Source organism: Hylobates moloch, unplaced genomic scaffold (assembly GCF_009828535.3).
Source record: "Hylobates moloch isolate HMO894 unplaced genomic scaffold, HMol_V3 SCAFFOLD_14, whole genome shotgun sequence".
Taxonomy (NCBI): domain Eukaryota; kingdom Metazoa; phylum Chordata; class Mammalia; order Primates; family Hylobatidae; genus Hylobates; species Hylobates moloch.
In genome coordinates this window covers 38,514,127-38,530,298 of record NW_026652289.1, presented here as the reverse complement: position 1 = coordinate 38,530,298, position 16,172 = coordinate 38,514,127, and the positions used below count along the sequence as shown (strand labels likewise).

The following is a 16,172-nucleotide window of genomic DNA, read 5'->3' as shown; positions in this document are numbered from 1 at the left end:
ACAACGATAGCAGTAGTTAGAAATGAAATAATGCTGTGTGGTTCTACTAAATGCCCTGGTGTTTTACTATTTCTGTATTTATGAGAAAATTATTGCTATAGTTAATTGAGGGAAAGTGATTTGTCATTAGCTGAACATGTGTTTAGACCATAATGATCTTTGTTTTTAGAACTGAATTTCACAGTCTATGTTTATACATTGTCAGGCTCCTGTGTGAATCCCTCAGAGTGTTCCAACCAAGGCACTGCTTTAGGGCTACAAAGTGGACTTACTCCAGACAGTTGTAATTTAACTTTTCTATGTGAAAAAAGAAATGGATTCACGTTACCGTGAGGTAGCAATGAATACCTCTAAGAGGTTAGCAATTGTGGCCTACAGTGGGGATCAGGCATTATTGCTGTTATCATTATTGTTACCAATTCAAAGTATGTAGTCAAAAAATAAAACAGACCTCAACAGTGTCATTGGATCAGGATCAGAAAAGCCACCCATTTTTGTCAGTGCCAGGAACATTTAAGAAATAAGTAACTATTTCTACTCTATACCCTCCATTTTCCAGTCATCTTACTGTATCAATGAGCGTTCATTTATTGCAGTTGCTAGGGGAGTAAAGCATTCACCCACAAATTAAAAAAAAATGCATTTACTCCAAATAACCAGGAACATTCTCTAAAGAATGATGGTCATTTTAGACACGGTGCACAAGGGAACCTTTCATTCTTTCCGCTTTTCTTTTTATCATATGTTTTTATTTTGTGGTAATTGCATGTTTCTAAGAACAACGTGAAGTAACCACAATAATTGATGCTTCAGTTTAATTTCACCCAAAGTTCAGGAATCCTGATAAAGCAAAAGTCCATAGGGATTGGTCTTGGCAGTAGTCCATACGGAGGTTATAGTTACCGTTTTGGGGCCAAAGAGACTGCACATCTTGGAGGAGGAGTGAATGCATATGGTAAACTCTGTGGTCAGTAGTTTCCTAATTTTAAAGACATCCATCTCTTTTTGAATAACCATTAGAAAAAGAAAATATAGGTCATTCAAGCCACTGGAATCAAATTAGAAGGATATTCCCTGTTGTTATTGATGTTATGATTATATAGTCATAAGAAATTAAACTTTGGAAAAATTGAATACTCATTACTATGTTAGTATTTTAGAACATTAGAATAAAATATATATAGTAAGGTGAATTTATTTCTCATAAAGTTGTTTTATCTATAAAGGAAAATAGTGTATACATTTTCAAATGTGTTAAAAGATATGAATAAGCCTAAATCTGTGTATATTACCAGTATTATGATATTTACAAATGGTAAAGTCTTTAATTCTCTAATGTATAAAAAGGTATATTTATTGTTTTTAAATTATGCCTTTTTAAATAAATATGCTGTTTGATTGTGATTGAAGCTATCTGTTAATACATTTAAATGTATATTTATCTTGGCATTTTTTAGAGTTTCTGACATTTGTGTACAAGAGAGAAGACTTTGTTCAAAGAATCTTAAGTAATCTATCTTCTTTGGAGCCTATCTCTCTAAAATTGGTAAAAAGCTATTTTTTCTCAGGTCTATGCCGACATTAGATGTGGATAGCCATAAGCAGTTATTCTAGTAGAAAAGCCTGTCAAATATTTTTTAAAGAATTTGCTTCACAAATTCCTTGTGCCCAGTGTAACCTAACATTTTTAAGTAATAGGTGATGCAGCCTGATGTCATTACTTTCACAGTAAACCAGGCCACAGACTTGATTCATGAAACAAATGATAAATTGTACTTGGAGGCTCAAGGTGAATAGCTGTGTGTAATGTTTGACAAGACCAACACACTTCACTCAGCTACTGCTAGTCTTAAAACGCAGGTATTTTAAGAAAATAACTCACATTCTAATGATTAACTGAGAAAGAGAAACATTTTATTCTGGACAATGCTGAGAAATGGACAGTATAGCAGGTTTCATACCTACAGTAGAGGCCCAGACAGAAAGTCGTGGTATATGCTGCCCAGGGGCACATCTGATCATAAATTAATACTGTTGAAAGAATATACAAAGTTAATCTCATAAACTGTAAAAAGAGAATATAGTAAACAATGGGTTAATGGGAAAATTGTTAGAGAATTGAAATGTTTTTCAGTCCAGATTGTATCACCTTTCAGTATACATGACAACACCTATGTTACCCATTGAGATCAGCCAGTGAAGAGTAGGAAACTGTCTTGGTATGCCCAGCACATGTGTGCAGATTATTCAGGATAGCCTTATTATAATTGATAGTATGCTGCTGAGAAGCTGCCAGGATTGTAATGTGTTGGGGTTAATTCAGCACTAGGAATCGAAACCATCATGGACACCATTGGCATGATGCATGTGCCGAGATTCCACACCAGATCGATGATTCTTCCTTAGCATTCTTAGAATCAAAATGTGGTTTCATACAGCTACCTTCCTGTTACCCTAGCTTTCTCTTTATTAGTTTTATTCTCTAAAATAATTATTGTTAAGAGACTTCTTTCCCCATAAAGGATGTTCCAAAGGCAAGAGGCTATTCTTCAGTCTCCCTCTGTTTCACACTCATGGTCCTTACCCTGTTCCTCCCAGGATGCCCCCTACCCACTCAGAATCCTACATAATAGGGGAACTGGAAACTTAGGGGAGTTTACTTTAACTCACCGTGCCAAGAGTAGCAACAAAGCAATCAGAGCAGCCCTCCACGCCTACCTTGGTGTGGGAGGATATGAAGTGACATAACAGCACAACAGAAAATGCAGTATAGGCTTCAATATCCTCTCTTTTTATAGCACAATCCCGTTGTTTAATCCATTCTCACATTGCCATAAAGAAATTCCTGTGACTGGATTATTTATAAAACAAGAGGTTTAATTGGCTCACGGTTCTGCAGGCCGTATAAGAAGCATGACAGCTTCCGCTTCTTCGGAAGTCTCAGGGAGCTTTTACTCTTGATGGAAGGCAAAGCAGGAGCAGTGGAGCAGGAATCTGACATGGCAGGAGCAGGACCAATGGATAGGGGATGCTACACACTTTTAAATAACCAGATCTCGTGAGAACTCTATCAGGAGATAGCACCAAGAGGATAGCGCTAAACCATTCATGAAGGATCCACCCCTGTGATCTAATCACCTCCTGCTGGGCCCCACCTCCACCACTGGGGATTACACCTGGACCTGAGATTTGGGTAGGGATATAGATCCAAACCATATCACTCATCTTCATTTTTCATGTTTCCATTATTCTAATAATCTATATGTTATGATGAGAAGCTAGGGAATTATCAGGAGGCAATGGAGGGACAAAACTGGAAATATCATCTTGACTCACAATTTGGAGTTGCTTGCCTTCCAGAATTCTCCTGGGGATTTTTAATTTCACCCTTGAGACTTTTTGGCACTCTTTGCCATTAAAAAAAAAACAAAAACAAAAACAAACAAAACCCAGCCATCAATCATGAAAAGTTTCCAAATATATCTGGATCCTCTTGATATCTTGGTAATAAAGGTATCGCTTGGACCGTTTTCTCTTTCCATTGTTAATAAAGGAAATAACTCCCAAATTAGCATAATCTCAAAATATCTATCAGAGGAAAAATAAATATATGTTTCCACACAAGAAATCCAGGTTATTATAAAGTGTCCTTATTTTGTAAATAGGCATGTTGGGGACCGTAACAATTGCCTGATCCGGGAGAATAAAGATACATTTAATTCCAGAACCACTGTTTCTTTCCAGGGAACCCAATATAGCTTCCTCTACCACTTTTAAAGTATTTCTCAACTTCAGGAAAGTCAGCTCGGGGGCAGTTCTGGTAATCGACCACAGATATTCATTGAGCACCACACTTGGTTAACAGACACACCCTTAGGCAGCTTGTGATCCCTAAGAGAAGGCTCAATCTTCACTCTGCCTTCGCTCCTCCACTGCAGGACATCAGGTGTAGGAGGTGGTGCGTACCTTTGAAATAGATGGAGACCTTCTTCAAAATCAGGGGGTTGCATTTCCAGTTCACTGGTTCCTTGGCTATGCCATTAGGAGGAGCTCTTGGTCTGTCCCCCACACGGATTTGAGCCATAACTGCAATAAAATATTCCATTCCTTGGGTAAGTGCATGAGCCTTTTCCATGGGCCCTGGATTCAGCCTTAACTAAACCAATGTCCAGTTCAATGATGTATTCATTGAAGATAAAAATTAGTGCCCATGTTTTTGCCTTTTGTTTGTATGGTAGCTGTCTCTCATTTTAATCTCTATGTATAATGACATGGAAGATATACAGAAGCAGAATCTCAGTTCCCCCACATACTGGCCTTAGGCTCCCTCTAAGCCTCCATGTCCTCATGGGTATTTTAAGGGTTAAATCAAATCCTAAATGAACATGCCTGATATAGATTTTGTGCTTAATAAATGTTTTTCCCATTCTTTATTAAATGCATTTTATTAGAGTATATTTGATACATGAAGAATTGTATAGGTTGTTTTGCTCACATATTGTTTATAATTTCCCTAATTTTAGATCATGTTAGACATATAAGCTGATAACCACTTTTATCTCTTCAGCCACTTTTAGAAATCTAGTTACCACTCTAAGATGTTTCTTTTTGTTTCTATTTCTATTGAGTGCTTAAAAAGAAGACAAAAAAATATGCTTCATGGTAGAGAAATTCTCATACTGAACTACTTTAGTGCTTGAATTTTATGTTTTGATAATCTGGATAACAGTTTTATTAGTATAAAACAGCTTGGCGTGTTCATCTTTTTGTTGTTGTTGTTATACAAAAAAGTGCTATTGTCAAACTGTTGACCAAAATAGGGCACTTAGACCCCACATTATAGAGTAAAAATGTTTCTGCCATGTACTATAATACTGACTTTTGAGTTGTTTCTGTAAATTATAATAGTGACTACAAGTTTTTTTATATTGCTGTTTTTGTTTTGAAACATAAGACTGCTTGTGTCAGAAGAGGAATAGTCTCACAGTTATTGTTCACTGAGTTTTAAACCACATGCCCATATTATGGTTTCATTTAATTGTCTGTCTCTTGAAGCTGTATCCATAGCAATACCTTGTCTCTTAAAGATGCCCTGTTTTCAAAGGGATGGCTATAATTGCAATTTCTAGAAAGCTCAGTAGTCGTGACTGAATGTTTTTAATTTTCAAGAGATCTTCATGGGTAGCTAAGCCCAAATCAAGACCAACTTTTGAAAAACACATTAAAAACTACATAAATCTGCCTCTGGCAGGCCATCTGCTTCAACTGCCTGCCAAAGAACATGGACTGTAGTCATTGCAAAGTTTGGGAGTATATGGATGACTTAGTGGTTTACAACTTAATGGCACCATGAGGGTGAATGAATTCAGCTCATTTGTGACATTCCATGAATTAACAGAGGAATCGCTTCCATATTAATGGGTGGGTTCTTAGTAACATTTAAATTTATTTAGCAAATATACCTTTTCTATTCTATGTGATACGTTATGATTTTTCCTTGTGACATGGTAGAAAAGAGGAATTGGTCCCTGAACTCATATGAAGTGACTGATTTAACCAGTGGCTGTCTAATTTCAATTATACTGCTAAGGTCAAGAACGTGTGGTGTTTATTCTTACGGAAGGGATGCCTGACTGGAGATACTGCAGGAAGTGATGTTCTAGCAGAGGTGTCAAATGGAGACATGAGAAAGAGTTGGCACCGCAGAGCTGAAGGAAAGGCACTTGAAAATGAGGAAACAGCAATGTTCCAGGGCCTGCCCAGCTTTTTCAGAGGTCTGGAAGAAAGCAAGCAGGACTAGAAGACAGAAAGCAAAAGGAACCTCTGAGGGGAGAGGATGTTAATGTCTTAGGTGGGACTGGATGACTTAGGAGCTTTGGGGCCAGGTGAAGAAATTTGGAAAACTATTAAGGGAATGATATGATCTGATATAAACTTACAAAAGTTTATTCTGGCAGCTGTGAGGAGCAAGGATTTTGAGAGGAGAATGAAAATGGGAAGATGTTAGACAAGATCAGCGAATGATGATATTGCTGAGGGGATTGAGAAGTAGCAGGGAAGTGGGGTTAGAAGAAGAAAATAGGGCCAAGCGCAGTGACTTGCACCCATAATTTCAACACTTTAAGAGGACAAGGAGGGAGGATTCCTTGAGCCCAGGGGTTCCAGACCAGACTGATCAACACGATGAAACCTGGTGTCTACCAAAAAAATAAATAAATAAATAACCAGGTATGGTGGCATGTCCTTGTAGTCCTAGCTAGTCGTAGAGGCTGAGGCAGGAGGATTGCTTGAGCCCAGGAATTCAAAGTTACAGTACCATGAGCTATGATTGCACCATTGTACTCCAACCTGGGTGACAGAGTGAGACCTTGTCTGTATTTAAAAAATAAAAATAAAAAAGAAGCTTTCTCATATCATTCATCTTGTTTGCTCTAGGCATTAGAATATAGGATTATCAGAAATTAAGATAAATAACATTTTAGCAAGGTGAAGTCCTATTCTTCCTTTACTGTTCTTGCAGTCCTAGTATGGACCTGTCTGCCCCTTGTTCTATCTGTCACAGCAAAGTGAGCAGGTCTTTGCTTGTGTGATGCTGAAGAAGTCATTATTTGTCCTAGAGAAGGCCAGGACCCATCTGGAAAGGCTGGACGTATATGAAAAGTTAGGCCTAGAAGAACAGAGATCAACATTTCATTTTCTTTTAAAAGCCCCCTCAGCTCCTAGCACAGTGCTTTGCACATTCTGAGGATCATACAGGAGGCATTATAATGTCCAAACTCATTATCATAGGAGTCTGGGGTCTCCCTGGAGGTTGCAGAGAAAGTTCCACAAAGAAGGCAAGGTTAAACTAGGCCTGAGAAGTTAGTTTTTTTTTTTTTTTTTTTAAAACATTTGTTTTCCTTTTTTGGAGAGCAAGGAGATTGGAAGGGCATAGAGGGACAAGCTATTCCCCGTGCAAAGTAGGAAGCAGAAATGAGCCCTGTTACTCTGTGTGCAGGACAGGATAGAGCAGCCTAGTGTAGTTAGGAGTGGAGGAAAGAGACACCAACCTTGCTAAGAGTTGGTGAACAGTGGGTAGATAAGGATGGGTTATGTGGGGTAAACAGAAAATATAGATTTCCAGAATTGATCAATTAAAATGTGCTCCAATATCTGATAGTAAGGTTTGTAAACAAATGGTTGGAAATAAGACATGAAAATAGAGTTTTAGAAATTTTCATCTGGAATGGCTCTGCTGTCCTCCCACATCCCCCAAGCCTCTCTGAGCTAAAATGCTCCATATTTAGTTTCAGGAATTGTGTTGGTCCAGAAGTGCTTCCTTCCAACTCTACCCCTTGTATTGCATTGACAGTCTAGGGTGGTTCCTGGCTCCTGGATGAGTAGAATGAAATGAAAAGTACTGGTCATGGTCTTCAAGCCAGTCTTTGTACCTATCCACCTACATCTTACATTACCTGATTACCGCTATTTGCCTCTCTCTCTCATATATATATAATATGTATATATTTATTATATACATTGTAAATATATATTATATATATAATATGATATATATGTGATATATAATATATATATGTATCTTCCTAATAAATTTGATGCTTTGACCTGTCCTATCTCCACAAGAAGGACTTATCCATTTCTGCTCATCAAATACTCCCCTTGTAAACCTTGATTAAGAATCACCTCCACTAAGAAATCTTTCTGAACTTCTCTGAACCGAATTACATTTCTCTGAACTTTCATGTTTTCACCTGCATTTCACTGCTGCCCTCTGTCCCTAGGCCGTGGCACTGTTCTTGGGGGATGGAAAGAGCATACGTATATTGGGTGTGCCTGCATCAGGACCCTTAAGTGAATATGCATGCTGACTGTGGAGTGGAAATTTACAAATGTGGGATATAAGAGAAGTAACAACAATACACAATTGGAGATCTGAAATGGAAACAACTTAGTTTGCTGTGGGATGAGAATGAGGAAAGTTTTCTTGGAAAGGGCAGCATTTTCAGAATAGCAGAGACCATTATGAGAGTCCCTTGCAGGTAATTGCTTAGGTGGTGGTTGTATTTCAGGATCAGTTTAGTGCTAGGAACATTTATTAAGCTATATGCTTAATAAATGGTTATCAAATGGGCTGGGCATGGTGGCTCACGCCTGTAATCCCAGCACTTTGGGAGGCTGAGGCAGGTGGATCACCTGAGGTCAGGAATTTGAGACCAGCCTGGCCAACATGATGAAACCCTGTCTCCACTAAAAATACAAAAATTAGCTGGGCGTAGTGGCGCATGCCTATAATCCCAGCTACCCGGGAGGCTGAGGAGGGAGAATTGCTGGAACCCAGGAGGCAGAGGCTTCAGTGAACCAAAATCACACCACTTCACTGTAGCCTAGGCAACAGAGTGAGACTCCATCTCAAAAAAAAAAGAAAAGGGTTATCAAATGAATGAATGCATGATATGACTATTGTAACACATTTATTATTTGTCATTCAGCTTCTATAATTGATACAAAGGTAAAACTGTTTAAGTGAACCCCCCTTACTTGCCATTCAAGAAACACAAATAAATTTTAAAGCAATGTTGGAAAATAGCAAAGGCTTTTGAGTGCAAAGTGCTAAACCTCAATGTGAAACTGAATTGTCAGTGGCATAAATGTGTCAAGGTGATGTGGCTTCTGGACACAGAGGAGGTCTTCTAGATGTTTTTCCTGTGAAATAGGTGGTACAAAGAGGAAAAGTACAGCCTCAAATGTTATGTATGTCAATCTGCCTTGTCCTTTTCTCTCAGTACCGTTGGTGAGCATTTGGACATTTCATTTATTATGAGAGATACTTGTTATCTCAAATAAGAATATTTGTTATTGAAATTTTACTCAAAGTCCCCATGTATCTGAAACTTCTTAAGAGAAATCAATCCATAAAATGTGCGTAAATTATTCTATAAACATTTTAATGTCTTTGTTTCTTCTTGCTTCTCTGTTTATTCTGTAATATTAATAAATGCAGCATTTTAATGAGCTTTGACTGAATTATCTTCAGAGAGTTGGTACAGTGTGTTCCTTGGAGACACGTAACTGAAGTTCCTGGTTTCTGGAGGAAAGTCTGTTCCTCATTAGCTGGGACAGCTAAGAGTGTGCTTGCTTGAGAGAGCGGGAGCCACAGAGCGAGCCCACCTGTGCCTCAACAGGACCAGGCAGCATCTCTGCACTGCTGTGGAGTAACCCCAGGGTTTTCATTAAAAGTGTCAGACGGTTTCCCTGGAGCAACTGCTGATGGCGTGTCATGCTGGCGTCTCTGGAGGAGCAGCGCTGACACCTACTAATAGTCTGACAAACGGTTAAGTAGCTGTTTCAGCCTGGGTTGAGAAATCAAGCATGGTATACCTGAGCATTAAGCCAAAAGTATGTGGTCTCTTCTTGTTCACAGTTGCTGAAGAGGAAATGGTGGTGGTCTATGTTGCTAGGCTTTTTCCCAACTAACTCCAGCCTCTTCCCCTGCAAACCACATGGCCAGAGTAAACTGTCTTTAAATAAACAAGACTTTTTGTGGGTGCCGATGGATTTTTATGTTAGTTTGATTTTGACTCCCCAGCATCTAAAATCCCTTCCATGTTTGAATCATTTCCCATTGTGTATTTTGAAGAAGAGGTCAGAGCCCACTTTCATTCACCGAAGCTACGAAGTCAGTATTCCCTTTGTGAGTTCTGGCCGTTCAGGCCTGGGTACTTGGCTGTGTAAGACAGGCCCCGGAGGCCCTTGCATCAGTCTTAAGTGAGGCAAAGAAGCAGGAGTAGAGAATTCATATTAGAAGTGAACTGTGGGGGCAGAATTCCGCGGAAGCAGAGGCCACAACAGACTTTTCCTGGTGTGAGATATGGGCTGAGTTTCTTGTGCTTAAGTATTCTTTGGTTTATAGTGATATTTTTTAGCCTGATTCTCTAGCCATTGTAGGAATTCTGAATGCTGTTTGATACTATTTTAATAAATTTCTTTTCTGCTATATGTAGCAGGTACCATTTCCATTGTTTGCAATTGAAAACCCTCACTCATTCCTTTATGTCTGTGGCTTGATCATTGTCTACTAGTAACTGAAATAGTAGCATTGACTTAAAAGCTTTGGCGAGGAATCTAAGTGTCCAGGCCACTAGTCAGTTGAGCAGAATCTCCTGTTTAATACTATTCATCACCCATGCGTCTGCTCTTCTTCTCTTCCCTTTTTAAACAATAATCTTCATGCAGTCTCCTGCAAGTATCAGTATCTCTATTGATGTGCTGTACCTCAGAGCGCCTGGTTATTAAGCGAATTAGATGGAGGTTCAGTGACCTGAATGGTAGGCCAGCAGGTCAAGAGGCCTGAGCACTCTCTGGCTGAGGCCCTGGCCTGGGACTCCTTGGCCATTTGTTGGAACAGCGTCTGTCCTTGTGCCCCCAATTAATTTAGCAAGCGCTGCTTTGTAAAGTGCCAGTGTGCTGCAGACGCCAGCAATGCATTAATGTCCTACGGACATTATGGAGCCATTCATTCTTTCCCTGACAGTTCCAATTCCAGATCCTTCCGCCAAACACAACAAAAGGGAAGTGAGTTTTTTGGTTGATAACACTGTAGGTCTAACTTTGGATTTGGAAATTTCTTACCTTTTTTGGTGTGCAAATATGGGAGATAGGATAGAAAGAGAAGAGGTGAGAAGTGAAAGATGAGCTTAATTTTTTTTGTTAAGTTAAAAACTCTGAACTTTATTGCGTTATACTTTTTTTTGTTTGTTTGCTTTATGACACCAAAAATGTAGCTCATGTATTCTCATAATGTACTGAGTATACAGGATCATGAGTGTTTGTGACCATTTGCTTAGGAGCAGAGCTTAACTCCTAAAGAGCCATTTTTACACTTTTTCTCACTTCCTCTTATAGCCATGTAGAAGCCTGTAAGTTATAGTTTTCCAGTTATAGAATAGTAATTATACAGATTGACTTAGAATTTAGGAAGGAAACAGAGATGAATTTCATTTTAAAAACAAAGAAATGGGCTCTCATGCCAAATGGAGTCCCACTTCTGTGAAATGTGTGGCCACTGGCTGTCAAGGCCTGATCTTGGGTGGTATATAGTCCGTTTTCACGTTACTGATAAAGACATACCTGAGGCTGGGTAATTTATAAAGAAAAAGAGGTTTAATGGACTCACAGTTCCATGTGGCTGGGGAGGCCTCACAATTGTGGCAGAAGGCGAAAGTCATGTCTTCCATGGCATGAGGCAAAAGAGAATGAGAACCAAGTGAAAGAAAAACCACTTATAAAACCATTAGATCTCATGAGACTTATTCACTACCACGAGAACAGTATGGGGAAAACTGCACCCATGCTTCAATTATCTCCCACCAGGTCCCTCCCACAAGACATGGGAACTATGGGAGCTACAATTCAAGATGAGATCTGGGTGGAGACACAACCAGCCCATATCAGGTGGTGTGTTTGTTCTAACCCGTTAAGTATGCTAAAGGTACAACACTTGTAGCCTCTGCCTGTCTCCTGGATTCCCACACAGGGCCTCCGTGACTCATTGGAAAAGGAGTCTTGCCTTCCCTCTTTCAGCAAGCACAACTTTGTCTGATTGTTGTTCACATTGCCCTTGTCCCTCTTGAGATTCACTTGTCTTTGACCAATGTGTATGTTATCTTTCCAGGGAAGAGTGACCCATTTTGCTTGTTGGAGTTAGGCAATGACCGACTTCAGACGCATACCGTCTACAAAAACCTCAACCCTGAATGGAACAAAGTTTTTACGTTGTAAGTGCTTTAGCTTCTGGAATTATTTGTGCTATGCTTGGAAGGTAGTCTGGGGCTCCTGAGTGGAAGTTTCTGTCCATTTTTATGGGCAAAGAGTAAATTTTATTGTTTTTTTCTTTTGAAAACCTTTTATCCTTTCATTTTATAGAGTGTGGTGTTAATGATAGACCATTTGGAACTGCAAGGGACGGTTATAGGAGGCATTTGTAAAGTAGATCTTTTAGTGACTAAATTAATCTATGAGTAAATGGAAGCTTCCATATTTCTAGGTTAATTCATTCATGGGTTAAGGAAATGGAGACCTGCCTTAAATTCAAGGATCTTATGTGTTCTAAGATCTGCCAAAATCTTTAGGAAAATACAGATTATCTGTGACTCCTTAGAGACTCCCAAAGACTCCTTATATTCCAGTTTATCTGAGCAACCCATCCCACGGTGATTCTCTGCCCACACTATCAAACCCGGGCATTTAGGAGGCTGGATAGATTTAATATCTTAGTTTGCTTTAGATTTCAAGGCACCTGAACATTGAGGGGAGGCCCTGTTGAATTTGGGTAAAATGGTGACATACCGCCCCCACGAAGCTAAATCAATGCTCTGTCTGTGCTTCTAAGTGAAAAAATAAAGTTCATTTTGAGTAGAGTTAATGCTATTAGCAGAATGTTCCCAAGGATCTATGAAAAGTGGATTCACTCTGCTAAACACCTTTGCCAATGGCCAGATGTAAGTAAGAGTCTCTTGTTTCCCTAACGCGTTGCCAACAGCCATGGCTCCATTTTTCATTGTCCCTGGTATCTGGCTTCTGGTCAATATTAAAATATATATATTTTTAGTATTTTGTCTTTCAACAACAGAGGGTTTCTATGCATTTCAAGAAATAGTGATTTTTCACCACCATTTTATTTTAAAGGTAATTCTTAATTTAAAAAAATGTTAACTCCTTTCATTTGGAAGCTTTTTAAAAATTACTTTGGTTGGACACTCTGCTAATGCTTTCTCCCTATCTCTTTCTTTATTTTGTTTCTTTGAAAGTCTTACCCTTGAGTGCAGATATACTGTTTGAAAAATGTCATAGTAAAAAAGTTGACTTCTTTTTTTCATATGGATGTCTGAATCTTCTATGATGGAAGGTTTGGGAATACAGTCAGTTTGATTTAATTTTTGGAATTTAATTAAATGGTAGTTTTATACTCTAAGGACATACAGACTTAATTAGTGAAACAGTGTTTCCAGACCTTCATGGAACAGACTTCACTTGTGTGTTTTTGTGTATAATACATGGTATTTTTGTTACAGTCCCATTAAAGATATCCATGATGTTTTGGAAGTGACAGTGTTTGATGAAGATGGAGATAAACCCCCAGATTTTCTTGGAAAAGTTGCCATTCCCTTGCTGTCTGTAAGTTTCCTTTATTAATAAACAATTTGTGAGTCATTTTATAGTTGATGAGTTTCTATGGTCTAGAGTTGCTTTATCTTTGTCAACGTGGGGGAAAAATATCCTCCTAACTGTAGCAGGAAACGAGTGTTTTAATCCTCATTCTTATCCGGTATTTTCAGTAGTTTCAGATATAAAGGGATATAATTTTTTTCTGTTTCTGTCCAATATTGACTTAACCAACCAAAACATTTTGACCAGTTTTTCAATTCATTTTCAGTCTTTCCATCTTAAGATAGGAATTTGTCTTTGGTTACAAGGAATATAGAAGAATGACTGATTTTCTATTTATTAATGAAAAACACACATGTATTTCTTTATACCTCCTTACTGTACATTTCTTCAAAGATTAATTGTTGGTAACTGTACATTTGTTCTCAGTTCTTCTAAAGACCATTTTCCCAAAAGTTCTATTTGTCTTTTTAGTAGTCATGTTTGCTTTCGGTCTCAAAATTAAAAAATGCTTTGTGGAAGAAAGCAGAGAGCCTTTCTTGGACAAGGAAAAGTATTTTGGCAGTCCAGCAGTAAGATAATGCACCAGGGTCAGTGAAGGAAAAAATAATTACAAAATTCAGAAAAGAAGGCACCAAAGAATGCCTTTACATGGGTTGGGGGGAGGCTGGGGAGTGAATTCATCTCTTAATTAGACAGTAATGTATGTACCAAATGTACTCTTTGAGAAGAGAGAATTCCAGTTTTTCATCCAACCATTAACACAATTTGTTTTAGGCTTATTATGGCTTTATCAGCCAATGAGACTTTATTCTTCCCAAAGACTTATTTTTCCCAAGCTATCTGTGGATTTTTGTGGATGGAGCACTCTGTAATTTAACCAGGAGATTAGCCTAACTCACTTGATGTTTACAGAGGGAGGAATGCCGTACTTCTTAATATCTTTTCTTCTGTGTTTGCGTGCTTGGCTAATTTCTCCCTGAGTTCTCATATCCCTGATGTTACTTGGAGAGCCTGTCTGGAGCATCTGCTCCCTGGTACGGCTGGCTCCTGCCACATGCTCTGAGCCATCAGCACCAGCCGAGCAGCTCTCAGAGAGGAGACGGCAATTTGGGATTTACCCCCCTTTTTTTGTTACAACTTTGTCAGTTATTCTCATGGGAATACATGTAACCAGTATGTGGGGGACACTTTAAAGAGGTCTGGGGGACTCGAAGCAAAGACTTTCCTTGACAGTTTTCTCATTTCTCTTTTTTTATTCCTTGCTTGGTGAACATGACCTTAAAGAAAAAAAAAAAAACTCCCCTCTGTTTTGTACATAAAAGTTTTGTGTGTTTGGTCTTTCTATAATACCAACAATTGACAGCTCACCCGCCTGCCTTCCTTTCCCCAAACCGTTGCCCACTTCTGTCTTTCTCTTTTTCCCTACTTGTAGCCAACCTAAAAAAAAGTCAAGGTGTGTGGTGGCTTGCATTCAAAGTAGGCTTTCACAAGAAATTCTACCTTGTATTCTGAAGGATCTGGTTTGTAAAAAGCATTAGCTTAGGTTAGTGGTTCTTCCTTTTTCTCTCCTTCCTCCTTCCCCCCTTCCTCCTTTCCTTCCTCCCTCTCTCCTTCCTTCTCTAGAAGATCTAAGAAATTACCTCCAGCTTAATCAGGGTTTCTCAATCTTGGCACTATTGATATTTCGGGCCAGGACATTCTTTGTTATATGGAGCTGCCCTGTGCATCGTAGCATGTCCAGCTGTCTCCCTGACCTCTACACACTAGATAACAGTAACGCCTGCCCACATCCCTGCTGTGACAGCCAAATATGTATGTAGATGTTGCCAGATATTCTGAGGGGGTAGAGATCACTTCCAGTCAAGAACCGCTGACCTAAACTAATGCATTTTTCAAAACATATCTTTCAAAATACAAGGTAGAATGTCTCATAAATGACCTGGCTTAAATGTAAGGAGTCCTCGATTGGGACTTTTTTCAGGTTGGTCATAAGCTGCCTTATGATCTGTTGTTCATTCATTTGTTCGACAAATATTCATCAAGTGTCCACTTGGTGCCAGGCAGTGCTTTAGGTGATAGAGCTCTAACAATGACCAGAGGGAGGCTCCCTCCTCACTTGGAGCTTTTATTATAGTAGCAGGAAACAATGCATACACAAAACAAAAGCAATATACAGAATGTTAGATGGTGAAAAGTAAAGAGGGAGAGGGTTGCCGGGAATATGTGTGGGGAAGGGCACTTTTTTCTAACTGCTAGCCAGGGAGGGCCTCTTGGAAAAGGGGGCATTTGAGTGGGAACGTAAGGAGGTGAGGGAGAGAGCCATGTGGATATCTGACAAATCCCTCCCGGGCAGGAAATTCTCAAGTTCAAGGGCTGTGAGGCAGAACCTTGACTGTCAAATTCCAGCAATGGCTGGGCAGCCAGTATGGATTGATCGAGTGTGCCTGGTGGCGAACAGGAAAGGACACGGAGGCAGGGTGGAGCTGGAGAGGACCCTGGAGGATGTGAAGGTGAAAAAAGTTGAAGTATTTTGGCATTTTCATAGTGGGGGATGGGAAACCACAAAGAGTTTCAGGCCAGGAAGTGCTTGATTTGTTCCACATGATGTGTTTGTTTCTAATATAAAAGTGCTGTGTACATCCAGGAATAACCCCTGATCTGCAAGGTCTCTGCCTTGTAAAATAGCACAGCCTGGGCCGTTCCTCTCAAGGCCTTCGGGGGTCCCTGGCATGGTGCACTCAATGAGATGCTTCGGCTGCTGCTGTTCACTCTGTTTCTATCCAGATTCATTTCCAGTTCCTGACTGATAAATTGGGGAAGTGATCATATCTTCTAGTGCATCTGTGTGGGCTCTCCCTGAAATTCAGTGGTCCACCTGCAACATTCCCTGTCCAAATGAATTGATTCTCTATCTAATATTAGATATAAATATGATCTTAAAATTGCTGTAACCCTCAATTTAACTGGCAAAGTATAAGCTGTAAGTTGTTTCATGGATCATTCTA

At 39.3% G+C, this 16,172-nt stretch overlaps 1 protein-coding gene across 1 annotated transcript in view; it reads left to right on the top strand.

Annotated features, from left to right (window-relative positions):
• The window catches only part of MCTP2 (multiple C2 and transmembrane domain containing 2), a 258,431-nt gene that overhangs the window by 144,470 nt on the left and 97,789 nt on the right, over positions 1–16,172 (top strand). Inside the window, 2 exon segments of the mRNA XM_032175198.2 lie at positions 11,672–11,774; positions 13,071–13,173. Of these exon segments, the coding sequence (XP_032031089.1) occupies positions 11,672–11,774; positions 13,071–13,173 (206 nt within the window).